Here is a 16,057-nt window from a genome sequence, read left to right as displayed (position 1 = left end):
TTTAGGCCTTATGTAGGTTGTTGTTCCAGTCTAAAGATTTCTTAGATGGACTTTACAAAATTATGTTATTTTTTGTTTCTTTTTGTTGTATTTTATGATAGATACTTATGATTGTCACATCAAACTCTAAAGCATCCTCAAGAATAATATTAGAAATAGAAACTTTCTTACTATTCAAAGATATCAGTTTTATTTTCCTGTTTAAAAATAATTTTCAGTAGCCCAGCTACTCAATAGAATCTGTTTGGAACTATACTGCTATTAGCGTTTAATAATTTTGCGAAGAACCATAAATGTGGTACGAGTTATTTTAAAATATTAACTTTCCTTGAGTTTTGTTAGTTTTAAACATCTCGCAATATTTGTAATCACCTGCATAAGTTTCTGATCAATTATTCCTACTGTTCTTCTGCTTTATATGTAACAACTCCAATTATTTTTCAGTCGAATATAGAAACTAAGGATTAACGTAACAAAACAAACACCTACCTAAAATATAGACTATTTTTATATGCGTTTTCTAAAAATATTCTATATAATGTCACTTAGTGGGCCGTCAAAATAAGATAATAATACATTGTTTATTTTTTAAATCATCCATATGAATATTTTTGCAGTAACACACGACTATTTATAAATGTTTTTTGTATAAACAGCACTAAATAGAAGAAACGCATAAATGTACCTAATGCTTATTTGTTTTTCCAGATAATTGATTTTCGCTACCACAAGGAAAAAATTCCAAGGTATAAAAATGAAAGTCGAATATTAAGGAACAGTCATTTTTATAATAGCCCGCTTAAAGAAAATACAGAAAATTGTGATTACTTTCAAGAAACGTTAGAAAATATTTTTAAAGAAGTAGACGATATAAAAGGTGAGTCAATACTTTCAAGCTTGGTCTTGTGCAAAATTTGATGTTTTTATTATTATATTATACACAAGGTGTCCTAGATAAGAGGCCAAGATTATGACCACTCATCGAAAGAAATAACGACCCTTGCCGAGTATTTTTTTTAATATAATATTTGGTCAAAATGTTGGACCTTATTTCTGGGACACCCCGTGTATATATTTTATAAAGTGTCAATTGTATTTCAGAATGTACAGAACATTCTGAAATTAAATTTAATTTAGAATTGTAAATTGTATTTCATTTTTAAATCAAATAGTCCACAGTACAGCTCCCCCCTGGAAAGTTGATTACCGCATAGTTTATAACTCCTGAGGCGCATCCTTTTGACGAGTCTACCACATTTTTCCTCTGCGACTTTTCTCGATTCCTCCGTTTTTCCACTCGGAAACATGGCAATTTTCCGGGGTTTTGAAAAGTCAAGACCACATCTTTTATTTTTGGCTTAAGTAACTGGAAATTTTGTTGCAAATGCGGATTTAAATTTGTCCGACAGAAATTCTTCCGGCATTGACGTGTCTACCGGTCGAAATATGCCAAAATAACAGGGTATTGAAAATCAATTACCGCATAGGTAATTTTTAGTAAAATTAATTGTAAATAATTAATTCAGTCAAAAAGTATTGTTGTCCGACAAATTTCAAGCCGCGTTTTTTCAGTCCGACAGCTGGAAATCGGAATTTTCACGGGGTATGAAAAATCGATTACCACATGTCGGACAAAAATAACACACGATAGAAAAGTGTTTTTTATAAGCAAAAATTGTAATGTCCGACAAAAATATATCCGCAAATCGTCAGTCCGACAAAAAATGATGAAAAAAATTTCGTAAAAAATGTGCACATGTATTTATAATTTCTAATAAGGTATTTTCATGTATTAAGCAAAATTCCATATAAATATACAATACAGGGTGTTTCAGAAAGACCTCCCGTAAATACAGGGGGTGAGGACGACAAAAAATAAGAATTTTTTGTCATATGAACTATATGTCTATCCTCTTGTTTTCGAGATACAGAGCGACAAAAAAAATTTTTTTAAATAACATTTTTATGAAAATTTCCGAACGGTGCGAAATATTTTTATGAAATTTGCTTTGAGAAAAGTCACTAATTTTATAGTGTAATATTGTAAGAGTTTAATTAAAAGCATTTTTTCTCGAAAATCGTCCACATTAGGAAGTTCTAACAAGAGTACATTATTTTTAGAAAATGAAATTGTACAATAGAAATTGGACCCCGAATGGTAAAAAACCGAACCTTAAAAAAATAGAACTTAAAATGTAATAAGAATGTAGCATAACTAGCGCCCTCTATGAAATATACAAAAAATAATTAGACTAGCGTATTTGGCACCCTTAAAAACCCCGGACTACCAAATTTCATAAAACTATTTCGCACCGTTTGGAAATTTTCATAAAAATGTTATTTAAAGAATTTTATTTTGTCTCTCTGTGTCTCGAAAACAAGAGAAGATAGACATATAGTTCATAAGAAAAAATTTTCATTTTTTGTCGTACTATCACCCCCTTTATTTACGGGAGGTCTTTCTGAAACACCCTGTATATATTTTTCGTTTTATTCTTGTAATTGTAAATCTCTATATGCTCAATTTAGCCAAATAAATATCGAGAAAAGAATTAAACGATTTCAAAAAAGTATGTATGGTGTAAAAAAATTATGCACAAAAGTTTTGGGATTTTCTTTTAGAAAAATAGGAAAATTTTTGTAAAGAAAAATAACAAACGCGAATGAAAACTTGAAAGAGAAAAAAGGATTTTTATATCAAGTATAATATTAATTTATTTAGAAATAATGCATTATGCACTAAGATCGTATTAATCGCCTCAAAAATAACTTCATTTGTTTATAACTTTTAAATTTTTAAGCATAAAATAAGCAATATTATAATTATTTATTTGAAACAAATAATAATTTACATAATAATAATTAATAACCATTTATAAATATGAAATTTTTGGAGTGAAAAAATTAAATTTCATCACGTTTATTGATTTATTGATTTTTTAATAATTTGCGGACATTAAATCGTCGGACACTTATATCACTATTTTGTACAGTAAATTTAAAAGTGGAAAAAATGAAAATTAGATATGTGGTAATCGATTTTTCATACCCCGTGAAAATTCCGATTTCCAGCTGTCGGACTGAAAAAACGCGGCTTGAAATTTGTCGGACAACAATACTTTTTGACTGAATTAATTATTTACAATTAATTTTACTAAAAATTACCTATGTGGTAATTGATTTTCAATACCCTGTTATTTTGGCATGTTTCGACCGGTAGACACGTCAATGTCGGAGGAATTTCTGTCGGACAAATTTAAATCGGCATTTGCAACAAAATTTCCAGTTACTTAAGCTAAAAATAAAAGATGTGGTCTTGAGTTTTCAAGACCCCGGGAAATTGCCATGTTTATGGACTTTTCCGAGTGGAAAAGCGGAGGAATCGAGAAAAGTCGCAGAGGAAAAATGTGGTAGACTCGTCAAAAGGATGCCCCTCAGGAGTTACAAAGTATGTGGTAATCAACTTTCCAGAGGGGGTCTGTACTGTGGACTAAAAGTATTTAAGCATAAAGTCAGAATTCTAAGTTTAACTTTCCTGAAATTAAATTGAAATACATCTGGAAAAGATGTAGATTGAAAATGTTTTGATACATACATATACAGGGTGTTCCAATTAAAACTTCCCATCTCGAAAATATCAGAATTAGAAAAAAAACAGACACGTCGATTTTATTTTCAAGGGGGGCACGTGATGGCGTAAGTTTTGGTGTCTTGGAAGCTACCCGTTAGGCAGGGGAGTAGAATACCCTTAAACTTTAAATGACACACTATGTTGAGTTACACCTCATTTTAAAATGTTATCAATTCTGCTCACGACGACGTACGACTTTTTAAATTCTGATTTGGATGTGACAATAAAATCACTTAAAGAATAAGATCAACTAATGAAAGGATGTTATTTTATTACATGCTTAAATTGTCTTTCCTGCTCAGCTTCCATACAATAATAAAATCTTTTCTCCACTTCCGAAGAACATTTCGAAGCATTTTAGATTTTATTATTGTATAGAAGCGGAGGGAAACCAATTTGAACATTTAAAAAAATAACATTCTTTCATTCATTGATATTTTGTTCTTTAAGTGATGATTTTAATGTCATATCCAAAATTTAAAAAGTTGTATGTCATCGTGAGCAGAATTGAAAAAGCTTTAAAATGAGGTAACCTGTCACTCAACATAGGGTGCCATTTAAAGTTTAAGGGCATTTTACTCCCCTGCCTAAGGAGTAGCTTTCAAGACACCAAAACTTACGCCATCACGTGTCCCCCTTGAAAAAAAAATCGCCATGTCTCAGATGTTTTTTTAATTCCGATTTTCCAAGTGGGAAGTTTTAATTGGAACACCTTGTAGATATAATAGCAGCTAAATAAATATGACTAAACGTTTAAATTAAATCTATTTTAATTATAACCCTTCTAGATTCTAGACTTAGTTTTTCCTAGAGAATTGCACTTGTATTTTTTAATTTAGTTTGTTTAAATTATCAGTGCAGCCAATTAAAATATCATGCGTTAATTCTTGCAAAATTTGAAACATCAAATATCCAATGTTAGTTTAACATCTAAACAAGATTATCCTCCAACCCCCTTCGTTTGATTACAGAAGAAGCCTTAAAAAATAGCTGGGATTGCATAACTGTAACTGACCTAGAATGCATCCTATGCAGTCGATGTCTTTTGGATCCTGTCACAACCGATTGCGGTCACACCTTCTGTAGAGGATGCCTGACCAGGGTTTTGGACCACCGATTGTCGTGCCCTTTGTGTATGGCAACTCTGAATGTAAGGGACTATTCCAGAGGTTCGACAGTCGTGTTGCAACAAGCCATTCAGTTTCTGGTCCCCAAAGACTTCAAGGAAAGAGTGTCGGTAAATTTGAAGGAAAGTGTTATTTTGGAGAGAAGTTCTGATGTGAGTTTGAAGCAAATTAATTACTCCTAGAATTAGTTCTAATTTAAACAATTTTACAGATTCCTGTTTTTGTGTGCACTAATGCTTTTCCTGGTGTAGCCTGCCCCTTATACGTTTGTGAACCGAGATACAGGCTTTTAGCACGAAGGTGTCTTCAATCTCCAACAAAACGATTTGCAATGGCTAGTAAGGAATCCAATGGAAATAAGTTCGTACAATTCGGGACCATTCTAGAGGTGAAAGATGCCGTTAATTTGGGAGATGGAAGATACATTTTGACCACTGTCGGTGTGAAGAGGTTCAAAGTTATTAGCAGAAATGAACAGGTCAGCAAATGTTAAATTTTCCATACTCTTCAAACAGTTTTGTAATAATTGACAAGTTAAAAATTGGTTTTCACGTTACATTTTCTGTTGTAGGATGGATATGACACTGCGAAAGTTCAATACGTCAAAGATAGTGTGGTACTTGCTGAAAAGGTTCCAGAATTGTTGGCGTTACATGAAAAAGTTTACTCTAAAGCTTCAAAATGGATAAGATCTTTGAAACCAAAAGTGCTGGCAGAGGTGGAGAGGCTCATCGGTCAAATGCCCAATGTTGAAAAAAACTGGCTCAGTCTACCTGATGGGCCTTCATGGACATGGTGGTTGATGCCAATTTTGCCGCTCAGTTCACAGTTACAGGTAAGAAAGTACTGAGTTAGCGATAAAAATAATATTCGTACTTATTGCAGTCACTTAAGTCACTATGCAATTATTGTTATAATGCCCATAGTTACTCATTTACTCCGACCTCAAATAATTAGTAGATAAGTAGAAAATGACGATCCAATTACACTAACTTATGCTTAATTGGAAATGGAAATGGTTTTACAATTTTGAAGTTATGTAACCACAGTGTATTATTAGATACAATAATTCTTTAAATTTTTCAGAAAACTTTTAATAATTTTCTAAAGGTAATAGCTAGGAATAAAATATTCGACATTGTAAAAGATACAGACGAGCTAACCACTCCAGTCTATGAAACATGAATGAATTTTATACAGAATTTTTTCTGGAAACTACAAAATAAATTCCATTTTTTTCAAATACATTTTGAATTTAAATTACCTATCTCATTTTATATATTTTTTTATTGACTAACTTTTAAGATATCTTTTGTTATTTTCACTTTCTTATGGAAAAGAGAACTATTTATTTATGAGTAATGTGATTTTTTTTAAATACATTAATAATCGGGATGAAAGTTTCGAAATACAGGGTGTTCGTAAGGTTATCGTAATTAAAAAAAAAAAACAAAAAACAACCTGAAACACGTCAATTTTCTTTTCAAGGGGAACACATGATGGCGTAAGTTTTGGTGTCTTGGAAGCTACCCGTTCATAAAATACCCTTAAACTTTAACCTACAGTTGAGTGACATCTCATTTTAAAGCATTTTCAATTCTGCTCACGACAACATATTATTATGAATTTTAAAATTTTGGTTTGGATATGGCAATAATAAAATCATCACTAAACTTAAAGAATACAAAATATCAATGAATATTATTTTATTAAATGGTAGAATTGGTTTCTTTCCGCTTCCATACAATAATAAAATATTTCCTCCACTTCCAAACGAACATTTCAAAGCATTTCGGGCGTTGTCTAATTGCACTAAAAAGTGGTTTCTGTCAAAATCGAAAATTGCTGTGGAGTTATTTTTTATGTTAGTTTGTTTGTCTGTGTTTGGTCACTTTTACTCCTTTTTTAATAGCATTTTAGACATGTATGTAGATGGAGTAAAAACGCAATGTGGACAGTGATGTCACTCATTCGCAAGAAAGGCAAAGCCCATGAACACATGAACATACTGTCACGCACCTGCACCCTCTTAACCCCAAACCAGTCAAAAACTGCCTCCAATAGGGATTAAATACATATACAGGGTGAGTCAGAAAGAATGGGTCAATACTAAGCTGGAGAGACTAGACACCAAAATATTGTGTTTGAACTTATCATGCCTTATACGAATGTAGCCGGTTTACGAAATACAAGGTGTTCAGAGTTTAAATTTTATTCTGAAATTTCTCAATAATTAAAAAAGTTTTGATAGCATGACTCTGAGATTTGGTAGTGTTGGGTTTTTTGGTATGAGAATTACGAATTTGAAGCTTATTTTGACGTTGCTCCTAGAGGGCGCTTGTTTCACTGTATTATTTAGGTAAATCAAAACATATTTTTTTAATCTGTTGATCTTATGCTTATGCTTAGAAAAAGTTAAAAATCTAAAAGAACGTTTCTGAGTTATTTGCATTTAAAAGTTTCAACATATTTTGTGGTGATTTTCTTTCAGGCGTTGATATTGCTATTTCTTTTCTAAGTAGGCTTGTGTCAAAATTTCATGTCAATAAATATTACTGTACCTATTTTGCATGCGTGTGATTTATTATTCGCTAGTGATCAAAAAATGCCACGACATAATAATTTTTCAAACAGTGAGGTGCTTGATATGATTTGTGTTTTTGCCCAGGTTAATTTTAATGGACATGCGATGGCCCGAAGATATTAACACATACCCAAATAGATTGCAACCTAATTATAAACTATTCAGAAATCTTTACAACCGCTTAGGCAAATCGGGATTTTTTCAACCAAAAAGTAACCATGATCTCCAAAATCTATCACAGTCGACGAAGAAGAGGAAATTTTAATTCGTGTTTCGGAAAATTTCGGTTGAGTACGCGTCAGTTAAGTGCGGCAATGGGGGTAAGCCAATCGTCCATTTGTAGAATTTTGCAAAAACAAATGCTCCATCTATATCATTCTACTCCGGTTCAGCAGTTATTGCCTCAAGATTTACCAGCTCGCCTACAATTTGCTTAGTTTGTACAAAATATGCAAATGGAAAACCCAGATTTCCTCAATAAGATTCTATTTACCGATGAGGCAACATTTACTAGACGGGAAGTTTTCAATTGGAAGAACAATCATTTGCGGGATTCCGAAAATCCACATGCTGTAAAAGAAAGACCTTTTCAGCATGAGCTTAAGGTGAATATTTGGTGTAGTTTAATTTCTGTTTTTTTCATAGGACCTTTTGAATCCCAATCTAACCAATCTAACTGGACCTCATTATTTAAACTTTCTTCAACATAATATAAACGAGCTTCTAGATGATGTACCACTCGCTTTAAGAGAGAGTATGTAGTTTATGCACGATGGTACACCACCACATTTTGCCTTGCCAGTACGATAGTATTTAAATGAACATTTTCCTCATCGGTGGGTTGGCCGTGGGAGTGAATTTCGTTGGCCTCCGAAAAGTCCAGACTTAAACCCTCTGGACTTCTCAGTATGGTAAAACTTGAAGGACGTGGTGTATCGTGAAGAAATTAATTCTGTTGAGGAGTTGCGGCAGAAAATACAAGTAGCCGTGAATGCATTTAAAAATAATAGGGACATTTTGTTTAATATTCAGGGACATTTAAAAGAGTGTATAGTAAAATGTATTGAGGTAGGTGGTGGACACTTCCAGCATTTCATTTAAGTTTTGTTATTATTACTATTACCAATTTCTGAGAATAAAAAATCACCACAAAATACATACATTGAAACTATTAAATACAAATAACTTAGAAACCGATAAAGTTAGGTGACCTAAACAAGAATACATTTTTTATGAACGTTTATTGAATGTTCTTTTAGATTTTTAACATAATATTTTGGTGTTTAGTATCTCCAGCTTATTGTTGACCCATTCTTTCTGACTCACCCTGTATTCCACTGGCCACAGGTACTTCATTACCCAGTTCAAAGGAGATAAAGCCCACTAACATATGGTCATGCCATCCGCACCCCCTTAAAAATGGGTGATAAAGTAGATGTTGGTGAGGGAATTGGTTATATTCGCGTTTAACTCCCCTTTAGGGCAGTTTTTGCCTTTTTGGGGGAAAGGTAAGGGTGCGGGTGGGCGTGACAGGATGCTTATGGCCTTTTACCTTCCTTGCCTATGGGTGACATCACTATCCACATTGCGCTTTTACTCCATCTACACACATATCTGAAATGCTAAACAAAAGAATTAAAAGCAGACAAAAACAGACAAACAAACCATCTGTTGGGGTTTTTATGATCGGAACTTTATATCAAAGGCCAAAAACAACTCGTGTTCCCTTATAATCTTCCTAATTTAAATAACTAAGGAACATTTTTTGTATAAACTGTCACTTCACAAATGTCATAGTAATTTGAATGTAACAATAAAGCACCTGTTCTTTGAAAAAATACAGTATATGCTTTTGTAAAAACATAATTTTGTCCTAATTGTTAAATTTTAATTTTAAGGTTGGATTTCTGAGCACCACAAGCCTGGAAAAAAGACTCCGTGCAATCGATAAAATGTTTGAACACATGAATATCCGAATGAAGGCCCTGGAAAGAAACACAGTGGCATGTTCTCAGGAGGAAGACTCATTGGATTCATGTGCTGAGAGTGAACAGGCCTTTGAAATGCCATTTAGCGAAAATTGATTCCTCTTTCTTTTTGGAGGTTATTTCATACATACTATTTATTTTGATCAAAACAACACTATTTAGAGCACTTATTTATTCTTATATAATTGCATTATATTAATGTTGTGAAATCTATGATGGAGTCATAATTGTGATAAGTTTTACAAGTCGTGAGGAAGATGTAATTAAATTATTGTGTATCAATACGAGACCCTAATATTCTTTATAATGTTTTGTTATCGTCAAAGTAAAACTTATCAAAGTTAAGTAAATGAGTTTATATAACAGGTACAATATAACTTTTTATTAACTTCCTAATCTACATTCAATTATTTATGATCTTAAATTTCTCATAGATAAAAGCGTATTTGAATTTCACTGAAAAAATATTGTCTTAAGTTTTGAAAAAAGAACACGTTTATTTGCGTATAACTGTACTATATTCTAGTAAATTTTTTCCAATTGAATAAATGTTATTTTGATGAAAGAGAATTTACTTAACTCGTCATATACACAAATAAATGTATCCTTGACAAAATATATATTTTTGTGTATTGTACCATCCAGCAAAATTTATTCTGCCGTCATAGTTTTCTACAATATATATGTACCATATGATTAAATCGGGCAATTTAAGAATCCTATTTTGAGAAATTATGTACATTAAACAATGCTTGTAATCATAAATCATTACATAAATGGTGCTAAAAGTCACCGATAAAAATTATAGTTGTAGTAGTGAAATGTTTGTGTCATCTGTGATTAAGACTATTTTAAATAATGATTTATCCTTAAATTTGTTGCTTTTTATTCCATTTTTCAAAATAGAAGCAAATGAACTGAATAGTGCTGTGTCAGATTCCTTCAAATTTTAGCAGATGGAATTGCACATGATACATACAGTGTGACCCATTTGAAACCGGGACACCCTCGAAATTTTATTTACAGGGCGATTTTGACCAATTTTTTTTTGAATTGTAGAGGGGAGAAAAGTATACTTTAGGACCAAATGTCATCCTTTTTGTACAAAAACCAAGGTCTACTAGATTATTTCTGGAAGGTAAAAAAATCTGAGTACACCACTGGATTAAGTGACCTCTGAAATGAATGTGTTCAAATCTGTGGCAAAATTAAAAATCACATTTGTTATGAAATTTTTCGTCTGACAAAGCAAGCCATGGAATAAAATGTCAAAAATAACTGACAATCGGGTCTATTCTGTAACGCTTTTGATTAAATTTTAACGTCACGGCCACAGTTAAAATTTTAACCTCCCATTGTTTTAACCCGATACTGTATTCTGTAAAAATTTTAATGGGTTTATTTTAACCGAATATGTTAAAATTTAGCGGGACCAAAATAGATGCTGTTAAAATTTAACCTGACTTGACAAATGGTATAATTGATTTCTACTTATTTATAAACGTTATAATGGCCCTACAAATTAAATCACTTCAAGCTTTATTTGCAACCAAAATTTAATGTGGCTGCATTTGTTATAAAATATTGTTGACTTCAAAAAGTCAACAATTAACTGGATCTGTTTTTCTGTCGTTTTTCTTTTTTTCATCCCCCATAACTCGGCTAAATCACTAGAATCTTATAAATTGTTATTTTGCCGCAAAACTATTAATATGCAATATTTTTTTATGGAATTTGGTACAAGCCCAATTTAAGTGGCGCTTAATTCACTGACGTACTTACATTTTTTCTAAAAAAATCGCTAATATGGTTTCTTCAATTTTTACTCTGCAAAAATGATCTGATAGGCCTTGGTTTTTGTATAAAAAAGATGACACTTGATCTTAAAGTACATTTTTCTCCCCTCTACAATTAAAAAAAAAGTTGTTCAAATTTTGTAAGAGCGTCCCGGTTTCAAATGTCCGTATGTAAACGAAATTTGTCAAGGCAAATGTATTGCTTTTACTTTAACTATAAACTAATTGCCATTTTTTGTTTTTATAATGAATTTTGTGATCAGCCAGGGATACATATATTTAATGAGAAGGAATTTTTTATAACAATTCCCCTTTCTAATATATCTTGTACAATCATTTTTATCTAGAATATTTTTGACTATATACTGTAGATATATAGGGTCCGATTTATTGATGTACACTGAAAGTTTAAATTATTTATAAACCTTTTATTGTGATTTTTCTTAGATAGAAGTGACTATGACCAAAAATTTATTTATTTTTCTATGAACTAATTATTTTCATATAGCCTTAATTAGTTTAGATATATTTTTTTATTTTGTTGTAAATATCTGATGAAGAGTATGGATTTTTATAATTCAAGTAATCTCATACACATTTTTCACATATACCTTGGAAATTATTTGTCGAGTTAGTTTTTTAATATTTAATGTCATGTTCATATTTATTTTTTATAATGTGATATTAATTTAATATTTATCGGTTTAAAAATAATTGTTATAATTCAAATTCAAAAATAAAATTATATGGTATAAATGCATTCTTACTTAATATCCCCTTCTAAAAACAATACTTATGTGAAATCCAACAGAAAAAAATTAAATTGAGCAAAAATAAGTTCATTAAAAGTTAAAACCATCGCCTTATAGAATTTCGTAGTTGAAAATGGCGATACCTACAAAATGTATAATTTACATTTGTAACTTCTGAACAAATTAAACCACAAATCATACAATTAATTCTTCTATGCAAAATAAAATGTCATGAATCCAGTGGCAACTCTTGACTTCCATACTAGAGAAGGCGGAAAAATTATAGTATGTACAAAGTATTGAAAAAAAAAAAAAAAAATGAAATATACTTAATTGGATAGTTTTATTTTAAGTACTATTGAAATTAGTAAAAATGTGCCAACATTATTTTTTCTTGTGAAAATCCATTTTTCTATTTTTGTCCGAAATAAACTTTTCAATTACATTTTCATTAAAGTTTGGTATTTCTCGCACCATTGAATTTTCAATTGAAGTGCTAAGTCTGTCTACAATCTAATTTGAACTTTTACAATCTTTTAAAAAACACAAGAAACAGTACATAGGCAACAAGATTCAAGATTTTACACCACACTTAAACGAATTAAGTTTAATAAGAAAAAAACCCAGTAAATAGCTATTATTTGGTTACAGTCGGACGAAACAGAAGCCAAACATCATAGTAAATATGCTCTACTCTCACTCCCTCTTAGACTGCTGTGCGATAGTAAGCATGACCACCGCTGTAAACACTACAGATTTAAGGGCAAGCTACGAGGAGCCCACGTATTCAGTGTTTTTCAAATGAAGTCGTGTTAAATTGATTGCACATTACAACTTCCGGAAATACAAAATTAAATTGGTAAAATACAGGGTGTCACGAAATTCATGCAACAAAATTTGGTCATAGATTCTTAAGACAAATTTGGGGGACCCGTATTTTTTATTTTTGCCAAGTGGCCCCATCTTTCGTAGTTACAGCCCCCTGAAGTCCGCCCCTAAGAATAATCTCTTTTTTTTTATCTCAACCTTGTTGCACGAGAATCACTAAATTTGGTACACAGGGGTTTTATGACATGTGGAATCTGATGGTGCTACGTTTTTTGGCGGGGAACCCCCTTAAGACCATTTTTCGTGGCCCCCCTTGTCTTTGGAGCCAAAATTTGATTGCACATTTAAATTTCTTAAAAATTATCAGTCCACTAGAAAGCCATTAAATTTAGAAACTTTTTGTCTCTTTGTACTTTTTTCATAAAACGCAATGTTTTCGAGAAAAATGTCAAAATGTAATCGAATGCATATCGTGATTCGCCTTTTTGCTCAAAAACATTGCGTTTTACGAAACAAATATCAAGAGACAAAAAAGTTTCTAAATTCAATGGCTTTCTAGCTAACTAATAATTTAAAAAAGAAATCAAATTTGCGACCAAATTTTTCTTATTCCAAAGACAAGGGGACCCACGAAAAAGTGTCTTAAGGGGGTTTCTCGCCAAAAAGAATAGCACTGTGAGATTTCATATGTCATAAAACCCCTGTGTACCAAATTTAGTGATTCTCATACAACATGGATTTGAGATATAAAAAAGACTTCTTAGGGGCAGATTTCAGGGGGCTGTAATTCCGAAAGAGGGGGCCAGTTGGCAAAAAGAAAAAATACTGGTCCCTTAAATTTGTCTTAAGAATCTATGACCAAATTTTGTTGCATGAATTTCGGGACAATCGGAAATCGGAAATTTTCAAGGGGTCATTTGACCCAGCATGAATTAAGTACTTATAAATCAATATTACCACATATAACAATAACTTTAGAAACTATGCCGTCAATTCTTGTTGGTACAGGTGAGTACACTATACCTGTCCACCAAGGGGAGTGGTTTATACAAAAAAAATTAACCTATACCTCGCGGTCAAAATTATAAAGAATGACTAAGACATAATATAAAAACACTATTACCATAATGCGTATAAAATATAAAATGATTTTTATACGGTTCAATATTATTTATCTTTGTGCCGCTCGCTACGCACATCGATAGAATCTATAATCGTCTATAGACTGAGTTACACTGAACGTCGATCTATATTCTATCTCTGTCTTTTGCACTTGGTAGGGAATAGGGAAATGCTTTTTTAGTGGGTGTAAACGGACTTGATTTAACCCGTCCTGAGAAACGTCATAGCATAAGCGTAGACGAGGGGTCTAATTCCATGGCTATAATAAATTTATAAATTAAAAAAACACAATTGGGACGTTTTAAAATGCTGTAATAATTAAAATGGATCAAAGTGCCCGTTATAGCAAACCGTAAAAAACATTAGATGTTATGTTTTATTATCTTTTTTCATTATTTTCAATATATTGTTGCCTTTTACGCAGACACGCCAATGGATTTTCTTACTAGTCCAAAAGCTAGCGATGAATCACTCTCTATAATTTCGACCGCGGAGTATAGACCTAATGCCGTATAAAAATAGCAATACCGGAAGCTAGGAAAATTTTTGATTTTCTGAAAATTTTGGCCCGGTTTTTAGTGATTTACTATAGTACGGCATTTATACTGCAAGTTTCGGATTGATACGTAGATAACTTTTTTAGTGATGCCGTACGTATCTGCTGATACAGGGGTTAAAAATGCAGGGCACAACCCTCTATTTTAGCCCCCATTGTTTCAAGTCATTAAAAAATGTACGGCTTCGATTCCATCTGAAAATGATTTAATGCAAATGTTTATAAACAATTAATTGTATTTTGGAAATGATTTTTATTTTTTTTTCGATAAGATAATTAATTCGTGTATGATAACCACTTTTTTGATAAAATATAACCAAAAACTATCGTACTAAATCATGGCCGGTTATAATTAATGGTACAAATTAAAAATGCGAATTAAAAAACAAATAAATATATTGTGAAAATTTACAATATTTTGAAAATTCCTTGGTATAAACTAAAAATATTATATTCAAAATATTATGGCTGTAATTGACTTTTCATAAGTAAAAAAATAAAAAAAACCCAATGGCATACATTTTTAACTAGTGGATTTTACATAGCTGATATTTTTCATTAAATTTTTACTACATTTTTAGGTCATTAATACTATACGGCATTTACACATTTTCGTCAGAAATATAACATAAAGAATGAAAATTGCAATGCCGTACATATTTGTTGGAACAATTCTCCGAAACTGAAGTCCAAAATGAGTTTTATCCTAATTTCAAGAGAAATTATATTATACCGTAAAAATTATAGCATTGTCTTTAAATTAAAAAAAAATGTGTATTTAGAGAATCGAGATAATATTTTGAGAAATTTAGAAATTTAATGATCTGCAAGAAAATATTATTTTTAAATAAATATAATAATAGACAATTAATTTTAACTCAATATTCATTAGAATTCCTATATACAGGGTGGCCAAATGAAAACGAAACAGAGCCATTTTTAGGAACTGCGTCATGATTGTAGAAAAACGCTCAGACCCGTCGATTTTAGATTAAAAGGTGGACATTCTTTGCTGGTATTTTTGACTCCGCCACTTTTACCCCCAAGCTTTTGAAAGCTCTTACAATTCTCTTTACAACAGACTATAAATTTTATAATTCCGCCCAATACTTTGAAAAAAAATTACATTTTAAAATTTAAATTATGTTTAGTTGCTTACTTACTACTTAGTTGATTAAATGTTCAAACTGATGACCGCCCGCTTCCATACAAGAATAAAGATTTTGTTCGAAACGTTCGCGCATATTCCGAATCGTCACAATTGCCGCTATTGGTCCGATTCAAACCCAAGAGTTTTCCACGAGGTGCATACACATTAACCGGAAAAATTAAATGTATGGGCTGGAATTTTCGCTGACCGGCTGGTGGGTCCTTTATTTCTACCTGGTAATTTGACTGGCCAAATGTATTTGCAATTACTGGAAGACGCTATGACCCTACCTTGACTGATATTATTGAAAATGTTCCAGAGTATGATGAAGATCATTTGATTTTTCAACAGGACGGTGGTCCTCCTAGACCAGGCGGTATCTGTTTTGGTTTGGGTGAATCGTATGGTATTGGTCGAATTTTTGTACTTATAAACAATTTGAACTTTGTGAATATTCAATCAAATCAAATTTTTTAAAGCAGGTTTTAAAAGTTCTTGGAAAGACGCTTCTTTAAAAAAAAAA

The 16,057-nt window shown here is 31.6% G+C and overlaps 1 protein-coding gene across 2 annotated transcripts in view; it reads left to right on the top strand.

The window, feature by feature from the left end:
• Positions 1-10,930, top strand: part of LOC108910086 (LON peptidase N-terminal domain and RING finger protein 2) — a 63,140-nt gene extending 52,210 nt beyond the window's left edge. The window contains exons 3-7 of one of the 2 annotated variants that reach the window (XM_018714592.2): positions 709-877; positions 4,606-4,910; positions 4,970-5,236; positions 5,330-5,593; positions 9,241-10,930. In XM_018714592.2, the coding sequence (XP_018570108.1) occupies positions 709-877; positions 4,606-4,910; positions 4,970-5,236; positions 5,330-5,593; positions 9,241-9,426 (1,191 nt within the window). In that variant the 3' untranslated portion in view covers positions 9,427-10,930. Of the gene's footprint in view, positions 1-708; positions 878-4,602; positions 4,911-4,969; positions 5,237-5,329; positions 5,594-9,240 lie in introns of both variants that reach the window. The other variant, XM_018714591.2, reaches the window with a different exon arrangement.
• Positions 10,931-16,057: the final 5,127 nt, after the last annotated feature.

Source organism: Anoplophora glabripennis, unplaced genomic scaffold (genome assembly GCF_000390285.2).
Source record: "Anoplophora glabripennis isolate ALB-LARVAE unplaced genomic scaffold, Agla_2.0 scaffold480, whole genome shotgun sequence".
In the NCBI taxonomy this organism is placed as follows: Eukaryota; Metazoa; Arthropoda; class Insecta; order Coleoptera; family Cerambycidae; genus Anoplophora; species Anoplophora glabripennis.
Note: the sequence above shows the minus strand (reverse complement) of the source record. Positions and strands in the feature narration are given on the sequence as shown.